The 15,501-nt window shown below is 39.4% G+C and overlaps 1 protein-coding gene across 3 annotated transcripts in view; it reads left to right on the top strand.

Moving 5' to 3' along the window:
- Positions 1-468: 468 nt before the first annotated feature.
- Positions 469-15,501, top strand: part of RTN4 (reticulon 4) — a 72,886-nt gene continuing 57,853 nt past the window's right edge. Inside the window, exon 1 of one of the 3 annotated variants that reach the window (XM_032877767.1) lies at positions 469-1,272. In XM_032877767.1, the coding sequence (XP_032733658.1) occupies positions 714-1,272 (559 nt within the window). In that variant the 5' untranslated portion in view covers positions 469-713. The remainder of the gene's footprint in view (positions 1,273-15,501) is intronic. The other 2 variants (XM_032877768.1, XM_032877769.1) reach the window with 2 other exon arrangements.

The raw sequence follows: 15,501 nt of genomic DNA on the forward strand, positions 1-15,501 counted from the left end.
ACTTAAATCCTAGGGCCTACTTCACACTACCTTTCTCTACTCTGGGTTTTTCCTTTCCTGGGTGGAAAGTTACCACCTCTAGTCCCCCAGGATAACGCCCTTCCGGAGGTGTGGGCGAGGAACCCTCAATCCTTCCGGGTAGGCAGCCAGTCCTGCCGCAAGCTTACGCAGCACTGAAACTGCAGACCGACCTCCAGCTCTGAGCAAAGCCAAGACCCCAGCCCACCCCACGTCTATCCAAGGGGAAGGGTGGGGTTCCCAGTTCCAAACCCCTCCCATCGAACTCACCCCAGCCGGTAGGAGAGAGGAAGTGCAAAAGGCTCCACCCACCTTTCTCTCTTTCTCTTGCCATTGCACTGACTGGTTGCCCATCGTTTCTATCCCGTAGGCGATTGGCTTCCTCCTCCCGCGCCAGTCCCTGCCTCTCCCTGCCAGGGAGGGTAAGTCACGCCAAAGTGGGCGGAGAATCCGCTGGCCTCTCTCCTTCGCTCTTCTGGGCGGTGGCGGCAACTGGGGACAGAGCGGGTGGCGCATCGCGGGCGCAGAGGCAGGAGGAGCAGTCTCATTGTTCCGGGAGCCTTCGCCACTGCAGGTCTCTGGGCTCTTTCGGCCCTGCCCCTTCAGTCCTACCCAACCCCCACAATCGCCCGCGGCTCTGAGGAGAAGCGTCGGGTGGAGACAGCAGCTGCAGCATCATCTCCAACCCGCCAGCCATGGAAGACATGGACCAGTCGCCTCTGGTCTCCTCGTCCTCGGACAGCCCGCCCCGGCCTCAGCCCCCCTTCAAGTACCAGTTCGTGAGGGAGCCCGAGGACGAGGAGGAAGACGAGGAGGAGGAAGACGAGGAGGAAGACGAGGACTTGGAGGAGCTGGAGGTGCTGGAGAGGAAGCCCGCCACCGGGCTGTCGGCAGCCCCGGTGCCCACCGCCCCCGTCGCTGGCGCGCCCCTGCTGGACTTCGGCAGTGACTTCGTGCCCCCGGCGCCCCGGGGGCCACTGCCGGCCGCGCCCCCCGCCGCCCCGGAGCGGCCGCCGTCTTGGGACTCGAGCCCTGTGTCTCCTGCGGTGTCGGCGCCTTCCCTGCCCTCCGCTGCCGCAGCCTTGCCCTCCAAGCTCCCCGAGGACGATGAGCCTCCGGCCCGGCCTCCCCCTCCTCCTCCGGCCAGCGTGAGTCCTCAGGCCGAGCCCGCGTGGACCCCACCCGCCCCGGCCCCCGCCGCGCCCCCCTCCACCCCGGCCGCGCCCAAGCGCAGAGGCTCTTCAGGCTCAGTGGGTGAGTGCCATGCCCTCCCGCCTCGCGCAGCCCCTCGCTCCCCTCCGTCTTTTGTGTGCACCCCCAGATGCCACGGGCAGAGCCCTCCTCTCCGCCCCGAGGGGCTTTGTCCGTGGACCTCCGGGCGAAGGCGCCCCCCCCCTGGTAGGAGCCGTCAAGAGCAGGGTGGGGCGGCCAAGGAAACCGGGCTTGTTCTTTATTGTCTGTCTCGGTTTCGGGGAACACGTGCACCCCGCCTGCTCTGGGCTTCTTCCCTCTGGTCCCTGTTCTGCAGCGTCCCGGAAGTTAGGCACCCACACCTAGTAGGAGCTGGGTCTGTATCTATGAACTAGGGTTGCGGATACATGGGGCTAGTTAGGCTCCCGGGTGAGGATGGAAAGGCCTTGGAGCCCTTCATCTTTTGTCTACCAGTCTGGGTTGCTCCTAGGGAAGAGGCGCAGTTTTGCTGCTAGTCTGTTTGCCAGCATTGAGCCCTGGCCCCCCTCCTCACCTTCTCCCTGTGGCCCCCCAGCGCCTCATTCCCCTCCCTTTCGACTCTTGGCGCTGGTGAGGAGCTGGCCCAGTGGAAAACATCCACAGTGACCCAACTGCAGTGAAGGGAGAGCGCCTCCAGTGGTGTGGCGCGTGGAGAATCGGGAAGGCGAGAGTTCTGGCAAAGTCCTGCCACCGCCCAGTTTATCCGCGCTGTGATGTGGCGACTCCCCGGCTGAAACGAGCCAGGGAAGTGGAATCTGAGCATCGGTGGTCCGAGGGGGCGCAGTTCTACCAGGGTCTCAGCTGCTGAGTGAGAGGAATTGCTGTCAGTGTGGTTTAGGCTCTTGATGCATTATAATTGAATCGGAGAGGAAAAAAAGCAAAATGGTTGACATTCTTAAAGAAGGGAAACCTGTGGTGTTTTTACCGCTGATAGGCCAGTTGAATTTGTGGCAGATTTGCCACTAGACTTAATGAAATGTTTTGAGAAAGGTATTTTCATGTAGTGGTTAGAAGTTCTGTGGTTTAGGTCTACAGAGACAAATCTGCATAGTTATAAACATTAACAAATCTTTTCATTCAGTTCAGTACCTGAATTCATTTATATATGTATGTGTATATATATATAGGAACATTGTTTAATTACCCTTTTCATTTTGGGAAATTGTTTATTTTGGAAGAGAAAAAAATCAAGTTGGTTAGAGATGGAGAATCTTACTAGACAAGTTATCAACTTACTAGCATTTATCTTGTCACTTTGGGGGCAGAAAGGGTCTCACCAGCAAGCAGTAGGACCTTTATGTATAAAAGGATGAGAATCTGGTAGTGTTAATTGCTTGTTGAGAGATCTTCATTGCCTATTAGGATTTTAGAAATGGTTCATTTTCTAGAAGAAAACCAATCTGAGATCACAGAATATATTTCAGTTCATTTCTCCACAACAGGGAAATTGTAATGTTTCTGAATAACATCTTGATAATGACATACCCCAAATGACATACCCCATACTCAAAACACTAATCATTGCCCTTAAGATATTAGAAGATGTGGAGTAACTCAATCTTTGCTTTTTCTGAATTAAAAAACACGTTTAAGAGAAACTAAGGGGAGGTGGAAGAATAAAGAGTAATAAGAAAGTGGGAAATCTAATGATTAACAACGGCATACTGATTTGTCATCTTGTATACCAGCATGGGAACAAAGAGAAGAGTTCTGATCTTTGAACATTAGGGATTCAGGAGATAACAGCATTCTCTTGGAATTTTGACTTTTGGAATACTAAATTTGAAAAACAAAGGACAGGGAATAGTGCCTACTCAGGGACTCTTATCTATATAGTTCCCTAATTCTGCATTGGTGATAGCTATTTCAAAACTTTACTCATTTAGTAAACCACTGAATATCACAGTTATTCATGGATAGTTAAACCATTTCTGTGAGTCTTAGGTTCTTAACGGTTTGTTCATTCATTCAGCTGATGATTGATTACCTATAAAGGGACGGGTTGGTTTTATTCTAGGCTATGAGGGTATAGCAATGAGCAATGAGCAAAACACATGTGCTCCCCATGAGGGGAGTACAGTAATAAGCACATAAGTAAGGAACTCAGAATAGTGATAAGTGTTATGAGGAAAATAAAAAGGATGATGGTATGGAAAATGATTGGGGTGTGGGGGCTGTTTTTAAGTAGGGTAGCATTGAGGAGTGGTTTTATGAGGAGATGAGGTTTAAGCTGCAGATAAAAATTTCCAAGCAACCCATAGGAAGACAAAAGCCTTGAGGCAGGAATTAGCTTTGTGTGTTTGAAAGTCTAGTAAGAAGACTAATGAGAAAAACTTGAAAGACACTGGTGTCAGATGAGGATGGGGAGGTGGGCTAAACGTAGATCATCTGCGGTCTCTAACAGGCCAAGGTAAAGAGTTCTACTTTTTTTTTAAAAAAAAAGATATTCTTTATTTTAGAAATATGCTCCTTAATAGTTATATTGTGATTTTGGAGCAAAAATATGGTTTTGAAGATTTGGAGGACCTGTGAGGACTGATGGGAGTAAAGACAAGGTGAGAAGTGTATAAGGCATGGTTAAAAACATAGAGTAGCCAGATGGGAAGAGGCTTATATTTACTGAGTTGGGCAGATTCCTGACACTTGGGCATTTACATTGTAGTTTACATTATTTTTGAATAAACTCCGATTCCCATCACTAGGAAAGTAGTAATTTTGCTGTTTTCTGTTGTGCTTGGAGCATGCCCACTGTGATGCAGTAATGAAGTGAGCCTCTCACCTGATGACCATTTTTCACGGAGAAAACATTTGGCTTCACTTTGAGAAGGTGGTTGGTTAAAGGGCTTTGAAGAAACGTGAGGAAAATTCTGGATAAAAATTGTGTTGAGGAAAATGCAAACATTAACATGACATTGAGCTGGTCTCTGAGCATGTTCTAAACCAGTGTTAAGATTGAAAATGTGGTAGATTGGGTTCTGAGGCATATTGAATACTACTAAATTAAGATACAAGGGTTTTAGCATCCTGTTTTTAATCCATGCTTTGCCATTCACAGTTGCTCTTTTGGTAATTTATATTATGAAACAAAAATGTTTGTGTTGTTTCCAAAATGTAAAGTTCCTTGATTATTTTTTACCCATGTCCTGAATTACTGCTTTATTCCATGGGAGGCCGTTGGAGATTATTGAACTGAGGCATGACATCATAAGAGCAGTGTTAGGAAAAAAAAAAATGAATTGGTGACAGTATTCAAGATGGGATGGGAAGAAGAACAGGGAACTATTTAGAAAGCTTTTGCAGTAGTTCTGAAAGAGAGGAGTAGAGCCTGAACTAGTTAACTACTGTTTCAGTCAGTGAAAATGGAATAGAAGGGAAGAATATAAGAAACTACAAGAAGCATGGTTTTTTGGCTGCAAATCTCTATTTTTATGGTTAGGTTAAAAAAAGTTTTTATGAAAGAAGAATTGATAGGACTTGGAGGCAAAAGATGTAAATAAAAAGAAAAGAATGTTGGTGCTTACTAAATCAATTTCAGAGACTGTCCAAATTTGTTATTTGAAATGGAAATTTGTATAGAATTGAATGCTGCTCGTAGGTGTAGTTTATGGTTTGGGATTAAAAATTACTAGTCTTTTTAAAAGTCATTAATTATATGATTAGATACAGTGGCATAAGAGCACCTTGTAGAAATGTTAAAAGATTTTCAGTGACGTATAGTTTTAAAATCTTAAGTGCTAATTCTTAATATAAAATACAAGTAAACAGTGATGTGACTCTACCAGGAAGCAGTTGCTTCTACAGAAGGAGCTATCTCATACCCTATCCATTCCCTGTCCTCCTTTGAAAATGGTAACAAGGAAAAGAACTGATGAATTTACAGATTCTGAATAATTTTTGTTAAGCCATTTCTAATTTCTGACTGGGAATAAAAATTGGGAACTGGTATGCTCCTTATGTATAAGTTGAGTTACATTTTAGATTGCTTCCTAGCATGCTCTGTGTCAAATTTATAGCCCTTTTTAGTAACTGGCAAGCTCCCTCAAACCTTTTTAAAATGAAGTGGTGGATACATCTTGAACCGCTGATAAATACCTCATTATTAGGAATAGTATTTAAAAACATGCTATTTTAGCACTATATCCCTGTAAACTTGGAATATTTGCTATCTTTTTTTTTTTTTTTAAAGATTTTATTTATTTATTAGAGCGCACAAGGAGGGGGAGTGGCAGGCAGTGGGAGAAGCCAGCTCTCTGCTGAGTGAGGAGGCCAGGTGGGACTCAATCCAAGAACCCTGGGATAATGACCTGAGCAGAAGGCAGATGTTAACAAACTGAGCCACCCAGGCGTCCCAAGATTTGTTATCTTTATAAAACAAATTTTCTAAAAAGGAGCATATTATCTATTATCTAATAATTGGCTCTGTTTTATGTGTAGTTATTTCATAATCTACCAAAAAGCAATTTATTTGAAACACTACGGATGCAAGGCCCCAAGTTAAATGGCACATTTTAAAGGTACTGTGCTAGCCCAGGAAAAAGTACCTACTCAGTGGATGATACTTCTTTCCTGAAACTTCTGATTAAGTAGAAGTAATGTAGATACACTAGTCTTACAGTACATTCTTTGAGACTTTTTGTTCCTTTTCTAAATACAGAATCTAGAAGGTCCCTTTGGGGGTGACAGCATCAGAAATGGAAACTGTGAGGGCAGACCATAATTCTTCAGTGTTTAAAAGGGTGAATGTGACTTTTGTGGCTGGCTCCTATGGGACATAGACATGCAAAAAGGTGGGACCCAGCTTTACTGATGCTAATTTCTTCTTAGACTGGTGGCTGATGATTCTTTTTAACTCTAAAGGAGGAGTTAATCATTTTAGTTTAAGCTGTTTGTTTTGTTTTTGGAATGGTGATTATTTTTAAGTTGCTTTGCTCATGTATTCTCATAACATTCTATTCTTATCTCATTGTATGTATCATACCATATATGGTAATGGTATGTTTACTCATTTCTGTTCTCTGCCAGATGGTATGCTCCTTTGGGTAAGGGGTTATGTTACTTTTTTCCATTGAGGAAAAGGTCGATGTGACATATCCTTATTGCTGAGCACAGTGCCTTAGATGTGGTGTAGGCACGCAAGAGATTTGTTGAATGAATATGATATTATAGATGAAAACTGACCTTCAAATTCTCTGTAGCCCTAGAATTACAATATTTTCTCTCATGAATTCTTATGAATGAAAGCATTTATTTATTTACATGTACAAGGTATATGGATGAATCATTGATGGATCTCTTATGGGTGGTTAATTGGGTTGTTTCTCAACTTTTTGTTATAAATGTTGCTGTTAACACATATATATTTCTTTGGGAATACATGTTGTTATATGTGTTGTAGAATAAATTCATGCAAGTAGAAATTCTGGTTCAGGAGGTATCTGTGTTTAAAACTTTGATAATGCCAAATTGTATTACAAAGAGTTATTGGAGCCTCTATTCACACCACTATTGTGCTTAGAGTACTGTTTTCCTTATGCCTTTACCATTACAGTGTATTGTTAAGACTAGTAAATGGCTTAGGAAATTTTCTTTTTTTTTTTTACATTTTGGAGTATTTTTTTGGCTTATGTGCCAGTAAGTTTTTTTCTGATCACAGCTTTTGACTATTCTTCCTTTAGGTTTTTGTTCTCACAGACTTAGAAACACTTCATCTATTGTAAGGAAATTAGCCTTTTGTTGTGTTCTGAAAATTTTTTTCATGATTGGTTATTTGTATTTTGATCTTTGGCATATTTTTTTGTGCAGAAATTTTATGTAGTCAGATTTATCATTTTCTTTTTTGCTTTTGAGTCATACAAGTCATTGAGTTTTGTGTAATTCTTAGGAAGACTTCTAAGATTGTAAAAGATGCTCCCATGTTTCCCTTAGTACTTTTATGATTTTTATGATTTCATTTTAACATTTAATTCTTTCATTCCCTATAGTTTATTTCATTTTAGGGAGTAAAGTAGTGATATAATTTTACTATTTAACATGATTTCTCATTTTTCCAAACGCCATTTGTGTTGAATCATCCATCTTATCTTTACTCTTTTAAAATGACGCTTTCGTCATATGCTTGTAGAATGGGTGAAATATTTCCTCTTCTGTTCCATGTCTTTGTCTTTTCATGTATAGGACCAAACTCTTTTAATTGCTATAACTTTCAAATGAAATACTAGCTGATAGCATTTTCCAGAATTATTTTTTCTGGCTATCTATGCATGTATAGTTTTCTACTTTATCTTTAAAATTTGTTTATTTAATCCCCTCTCCCTCTATCGGAATTATAGTGTGGTTACATTAAATTTATTCATTAATTTAGGGGAGAATTGATGTATGTTTTTTGATTGATATTACATATTTTTTCTACAAACCCAGTTTTTATTAACGTGTATTTTTTAAAATTAGTTTATAATTATGTGAAATATAGGCTTTAAAAGGCAATTGTTAAGTATTCTGGCCTACTTAGCATGAAACACTTGAAATTCTGGGTTATATAGGTATTTGGCCTCCTCTTTTCAGTTGATCATGCATATAGACTGGTAAAAAGAAGTCATCTCATTTTTTGGTTTCTCAAAACAAACAAACAAACAAAAAAAACAAAACCCAACTTGAGAAGGGAAGAAACATTCTTTATACTCTTGTTGTTAGAGCTGTAGCTACTAAATATTGGATTATTGTTTTAGCAGTCTTTGAATCCTTAAGTGGCCCACTAGTTTTAAAAACAAAACGAAACATGATTTCTTTAATAGCTTGTTCTTTCCACTGATGGAATTGTGGGAAGGCGGCTCTTAAAGTTTTGTTGTTTAAACAGATTTAGCAGTTGTGGGTTATCTTGGTAGTCCCTTAGAAGTTCAGTGTTAGTTAAAAAATTAGCATACTCCTTTTTTTTTTTTTCCTCTTTTCTTTTAAAGCCAGGCTTAGGGCTAGATATGGGGACAAAAAGGTGAATAGAGGGGCTCTTGGGTGGCTCAGTGGGTTAAGCCTCTGCCTTGGCTCGGGTCATGATCCCAGGGTCCTGGGATCCAGCCCCGCATCAGGCTCTCTGCTCAGCGGGGAGCCTGCTTCCTCCTCTCTCTGTCTTTGCCTGCCTCTCTGCCTACTTGTTTGTCAAATAAATAAATAAAATCTTAAAAAGGCTACATTATAAAAAGATGAGTAGAGAGAATTTATGAGAACTGCATGTAGCAGATAAAGGGAAAAATACAAGACCCTTGTAAAGAACTTTCTGCTGTCTTAAAACCAGAGGAGTCTTGTGATTGTACTGTAGGAGTGATCATAAACTTACCTACTTGTCAACATCTTTTGTGAAAAGAGAAAAAATCTTAATTGGGTTCTAGGTTGGCCTGCATATTTTTTGTCTCCAGTTTTACAGATTGACTTTTGACTTGAGTAATTGGAAGGTGCCACTATTAGACTTACTTATCTCAATGTTTTGGTAGTGCTAGGTAAACCTGACCTAGAGCATGAAAAACATTTTTTTAAAGATTTACTTATTGGGGCGCCTGGGTGGCTCAGTGGGTTAAAGCCTCTGCCTTCGGCTCGGGTCATGATCCCAGTTGTCCTGGGATCGAGCCCCGCATCGGGCTCTCTGCTCAGCGGGGAGCCTGCTGTCTCCTCTCTCTCTGCCTGCCTCTTTGCCTACCTGTGATTTCTGTCTGTCAGATAAGTAAATAAAATCTTTAAAAAAAAATAAAGATTTACTTATTTATTTAGAGAGAGCATTGGAGGGGGAGCAGAGAGGGAGAGAGGGAGAGAGAAACTTAAGCAGACTCCTCACTGAACGTTGAGCCTGACGCAGGGGTCAATTCCCACGAATCATGAAAGCTTGACTTGTGCTAAAACCAAGAGTCAGTTGCTTAACCAACTGTACAACGTAGGTACCCTGAAAAACATTTCTTAAAGCTACTGCAGTTTTTGATCTAAAAAAAGAAGGGAATTTCCTTAAAATTTTTTTCTTTGTTTTAAGGAAATTAAACCATGTAAATCCCTTTCAAAATCATTTTAACACTTCTCAGTTTCAACTAATCAACATCAATGTTAAATTATAGAAAGGTTTAATATGAAATCTCTCAAGTTCTGCTACTTTAATTTTTATGCAGAGCAACTTGATAAAAACAAAGAGAGAGCTGGAGAGGGACAATCTCAAGCAGACTCCCTGCTGAGCACAGAGTCCAAGGCAGCCCTCAGTCAAACAGTGTGGAGATCAGGACCTGAGCTGACATCAGGAGTAGAATGCTTGACTGACTGAGCCATCTGGGTGCCCTTTATTCCACGAAACTTTCTTTTGACCCTCTTAACTAAAGTTTTGTTAATGGAACATGTTCATCAGGAGCTATAGTTAAGTTTAGCACTGATAGAATCAAACATACATATTTTAATTGCTAAAAGAGTTGTGGGTAAAACTGGTTAAAATTGCTTCTATATGATAGAATTTTAGTATGTTTACATTGCCTTGTTTCTTTTGGAGGGACTTAAAAAGTTATTTATACTTTTTGTTGTAGAAAATTTGAAATGTAAAGACAGAATAGTGAATGAAAGTTGACTTAGCTGTCACTGAGTCCCAATAGCCATCAACCCATGGTCCATTCTCCCAATCCCACACCCTCATAAAGATTTTTGCAAACTGTAACTACTCCTTTTTGCCAGACATAACTGGAACACACAATAATCAGATGGTTCCCCAATATATTTCACAAAAATTAATGTTCTCAAATAACCATTTAGTGTGTATATGTTGTGAATGGTCTTTTTTTGTTTTTATTTTTTTCACCAGTTTTTAAAAAAAAATTAGAATTCAAAAGTCTATATATTACAATGGATTGATTTGTTTTATGTCTCATTAACTGTTCCTTGTTCACTTGGATTATCTCTCAAAATTTTATTTGTTAAAGAATGCTCATATACTTTTTTCATTTTAATGTTTGTATTAAGATATAATCTATATACAGTAAAATACATAGATCTTAAGTTATAGCAGTTTTATGTTTTGGGAAGTGTATCCACTCATTAACCCGCACCACTGTCAAGATAGAGAACATTTACATCATCCCAGAGAGATCCCTTGGGCCCTGCAGTCAATTAAATTCAATTCTTGTTCCTACCTTCCTCCAGCACCCTGCAGTCCTAAGCAACATTGTTCTGATTTCTTTCACTGCAGATTAATTTTGCCTGTTATATTGCACCATGTGAATGGAATCATATGGTGTGTACTTTTATGTCTGATTACTTGCTTTCAGTATGTTTTTAAGATTTATCAATGATGTTGTAAGTATCAGCAGTTGGTTCCTTTTTACTGCTAAGTAGTATTCCACGATAAGACTATACCATAGTTGAATTAGTCACTTGTTGATGGACTTGGATTATTTATAGCTTCTGGCTACTATGGACAAAAGAATGCTATGAACATTCTTGCATAGGTCTTTTGTGGACATAGGTTTTCATTTCTCTTGGTAAAGAGAGTAGAATTGAGTAAGAGTAACTGGTTAGAATTGCTGAGTCATGGGCTAAGTATATATTTAACTTTATAAGAAATTACCAAACTGTTCTCCAGAGTCCTTTACTTCCATCAACTCAATTTATTTCCATCCAACTCACAATAGAGTTGTGGTGGTTTCACATTCTCACCAATATTTGATATCAGTCTTTCTCATGTTAGCCGTTCTGGTGGATTCATAATTGTTTCTCATTGTGGTGTTAATTTAGATCTCCCTAATCATTAATGAATTAGAGAACTTTTTTTTTTTAAGATTTCATTCATTTATTCGACAGACAGAGATCACAGGTAGGCAGAGAGACAGGCAGAAGCAGGCTCCCCGCTGAGCAGAGAGCCCCATTTGGGGCTCGATCCCAGGACCCCTGGGATCATGACCCAAGCCCAAGGCAGAGGCTTTAACCCACTGAGCCACCTAGGCACCCCGAATTAGAAGACTTTTACATGTCTATTGGCTACCTGTATGTTTTCTTTTGTGAAGTGGCCAAGTAATTTTAATTTGCCTGTTGTTACACTGTCTTGTATGTCTTTTTCTTACTGCTCATAGGGAGTTCTTAATATATTCTGGATAAAAGTCTTCTGTCAGATCTATACATTGTGAATATATTCTAATCTGTATCTTGCCTGTTACTTTTACTGATGGTTTCTTTTGATGAGTATGATTTTCTAATTCTAAAGAATTCTTAATTTATCAGTTTTTATGGTTAGTGCTTTCTGTGTGCTGTCCAAGACATCTTTGCCTACTCCAAGGTTGTGAAAATATTCTATGTTTTTTTCAAAAGCTTTATAGTTTTAGCTTTTATGTTTAAATCTAGATACATCTTGAATTAATGTTTGTCTGTGGAAGTGTTACAGTTTGGGATTTATTTTTTTCATATAGATATTCAGCTATCCCAGATATATATATATATATTTTTTGGAAAGAATTTGTCTTGCTCTATTGTTTTGGTGCCTTTGTTGAAAATCAGTGGCCATATAAGTATGTCTGTGTTTGTACATCTATTTTGTTCTGTTGATCTATTTTTTGGTATCCTTATACCAATACTGTTTGCTATAGCTTTGCAGTAGTCTAAAAATCAAGTAGTATGCCTACTCCAAATTTCGCTTTTTTTCCCCCAAAATAGTTTTGTTCTTTCTAGGTCCATTATATTGACATACATATTTTAGAATCAGCTTGTTCATGTCTAGAAAATGTCTGGGAATTTGATTGGGATTGCATTCAGTCTAGAGAGCAATATGGAAAATGGCATTTTAGTGTTGGAAACATAGTGTTTATCCCGTAACAAGCTAACAGGATAGCTTGCCATAGTTTCTTGAATGCTGGCAGAAGACACAGATGCCTGGGTCAGGGACAAAGGACTTTATTACTTATAGCAGTGATAATAGCTGGCATATCAGCATTTTATTTTCTTTTCCTTTTTAAAGATTTTATTTATTTGACAGACAGAGATCACAAGTAGGCAGAGAGGCAGCAGAGAGAGAGGAGGAAGCAGGCTCCCTGCCAAGCAGAGAGCCCGATGCGGGACTCGATCCCAGGACCCTGAGATCATGACCTGAGCCAAAGGCAGAGGCTTAACCCACAGAGCCACCCAGGCGCCCTCAGCATTTTCTTCTACAGGTGTCCTAAGCCCCATTTCCTGTGGGGCAATGCTGAGAGGGCCGAGTGACACTTAAACTTGCTGTGCTGTATTGCAGGAGAGGAACCTTGAGCTTAGGGAAACTGAATATATATTACATAGTAGGCATGCCTGCCTATTCCACTTACATTGCATACAATAATTATTTGAGATTCAAAAATCAATATATATATATATGACATATATATATAATTCTATATATCTACTCATATTTACCACTTCTTTAAAGAAATTATGAGATGAGAATATTTCGTATTTACTCAGAATTTAACATTTTTGTTCTTTGTTTCTGAAGATCTAGGTTGGATCTTCATTGATCTACCTGGTATCATTTTCCTTCTGTCTGAAGAACTTATTGAACATTTATTGTAGTACAGATCTCTTGGTGACAATTTCTTTCAGCTTTTGTTTTCATCTTTTATTATCTAGTAATGTTTGTATTCATCTGTATTTTTGAAGCATATATATTTTTTTAAAGATTTTATTTATTTATTAGAGAAAGGGTACATAAGCAGGGGAAGCAGCAGGGAGAGGGAGAAGCAGACTCCCCACTAAGTAAGGAGCCCAATGCGGGGCTCAATCCCAGGACCCTGGGATCATGATTTGAGCTGAAGGCAGACATTTAACTGACTGAGTCACCCAGGTGCCCCTTGAAGCATATTTTTGATGAATTTAGTCAGCCTTGTTGTTCATGGTAGTTAAGTTCAATAGCCACAGAAGATACTGAATTAGCAAATACTGAATCATTGCTTCTAGGGGAAATACAGGGTTAGGTTCCTGTGAACCACTAGTCATACCATTTTTGTTAATGATGAATATATAACTTCGTTTTATGTGTGTTTATATTTAAAGATGCATTATTTAATGTATATTGTTAATTTATTAACATTGAACTCATGGCCAGTATTACTTAACTCATGCCTGGATGAAGCTTATCTAAAACATGTGTTTTCTCTATAAGGCACATCATGGCCTTCTTGTGTTTAAGAACACCAGAGAGTACTAAAGCACCGTTCTTAGAGAACAATTTAAAGAGCAAAGTCACCAAAAAAATCACACACAAAAAGAAAAAATATGGCACTAAATAAACTGCAAAAAGTACACCTGTTTTCAGTATGAGAGCTGAAGCAAGAGGGCATGGGGCTGCCTTGTTTGACCTCACTTGGGAACGTATGCTGGGTTCACTGCTCTGCACACATCCACTAATGTTAAGTGTTGATTTGGGGAATATCAATTTAGTGAGTAGGCAGTGGGCAAATAGGCAATCAGTGATAATAAGAATTGACTATTTATAATGATAGGTTGGTAGATTTTTCGTCACATAAAGATATTATCTTTTGCATTCCATTGTTTTTAGTGACGGGTTAGGTCATTCTTATTACTGTTTCCCTGCCTGTTTCCTTTGTTTCTAAGATTTTCTCTGTGTTTGGTTTTCAGCAATTTGATCTTGACAGTGTACTTCTTTGTGGATTTGTGTTTATTCTACTCAGTGTTTATTCATTGAGCTTTCTTGGTCCCTTGAGCTGGTATTTTCCATCACAGTTGTCAAATTTTAGGCCATAATATCTTTACTTATTTATTTTTCTGCTTCAGTCATTGTTGCCTGTTTTGGGGACTCCAATTACATATAATTTAACTGCTTGATTGTCTCACAGGTTGCTGAGACTTCTTTTTTTCCCCATGCTGTGCTTCAGTTTGGATAGTTTCTAGTTGCTCATTCTTTAGGCTTACTGATCGTTTCTTTACCACCCAATCTACTTTTAAGCCCATCTAGTGAATTTTTCTTTCACTTAATATAGTTTTCTGTCATAGAATTTTTAGTTGGTTCTCTCTTCTGGTCTATATTTCTCTACAAAGATTCTCTGTTCACTCTTTATGCCCATCTTTCGCTGTATATACTTGAGAGCTATTTTAATTTTCATTTTAATGTTTGCTAATAAAATGTTTACATTAATTCTTTGTTTATATTAGCTGTTTTTTCTTATTTATGGTCCTATTTTCTTGTGTCTTTTCATGTTCAGTAATATTTTATTCTATACTGGTTGTCATGGATGTGTTGTTAGTGTTGTTCTGGAAGTCACTTAATTCGCTAGCAAATCATCTTGATCTTAAATGTCATGATTTTAAAAGGAGGTTCCAGAGCAGGTGTTGGCTTTTTTTTTTTTTTTTAAGAGTGAAACAATAAATATTTTAGGCTTGTGGTCCTACAGGTTCTTTTGTAACTACTCAAGTTTGCCCTTATAATGCCACAGTAGCCATAGACAATACATCACACAAATGGACTTGGCTGTCTTCCAATATAATTTTAGCCCACAAGCCATATTTTGCTGACTTTTGCTCCAAATCTAGACCAAGTAACCTAGACTAGGTAACCTTTAGGGTTAAAGTAGTCTTCCTTTAAAGGTTGCCTTTTCTGAGGTCTCATTTTTATACTTGGGGTGTTCAGCAAGATCTCTCCACTCTGGTTTGTAAAAAACTTCTGGTCAGGTCTTCCAGTGTAGAATCTGACCTCCAAAATATCTATTCTCCAAAACTCTATCACAGATTCTCTGCTTGGCCTCTGTAAGTCTTGTGCCATATATGTGCAGCATAGTTGAGCCAAGGATTTCAAAGGACCCTCTATCCAGATTTCTGGAGCTCCTTTTCTATTAAGTTTCCTTTTTTATGTTCCCTTGCCCCACAAATTCCAGACTAGTCAGCGGCTTCTTCAGCTCAACAAAAGTGCTTCTTCTTGGCCTCCTTTTCCGTGTACTGTAGACTAAGGGCTTTCAAGCAGAAAGCCAGGGCATCATCTGGAATGCTTCCTACTTCTCCGGAATCACCCGCTGTACTTCCTGTTGTCCAGTGTCCCAAGATAGTTGCTTCAGTATTTTGCCCTGTTTTGTAGTTATTTATGTTAGGTTAATCTGATGGAATTATCCTCATAGCAGAAATTATATGATTTTAAAATGCAGTTTATTTCCTGTCTTTTATAAATTAGTTATGATTTTTATTGACCAGTTATACTTTTGGTTGATAAGCAGGTTTTGAAATGAACATGTGAAGAAAAATATTCAATATAAGAGTGTGTGAACGTTAGTGAGA

The sequence above is a fragment of the Lontra canadensis genome, unplaced genomic scaffold (genome assembly GCF_010015895.1).
Source record: "Lontra canadensis isolate GAN:19392208 unplaced genomic scaffold, GSC_riverotter_1.0 scaffold61, whole genome shotgun sequence".
Taxonomy (NCBI): Eukaryota; Metazoa; Chordata; class Mammalia; order Carnivora; family Mustelidae; genus Lontra; species Lontra canadensis.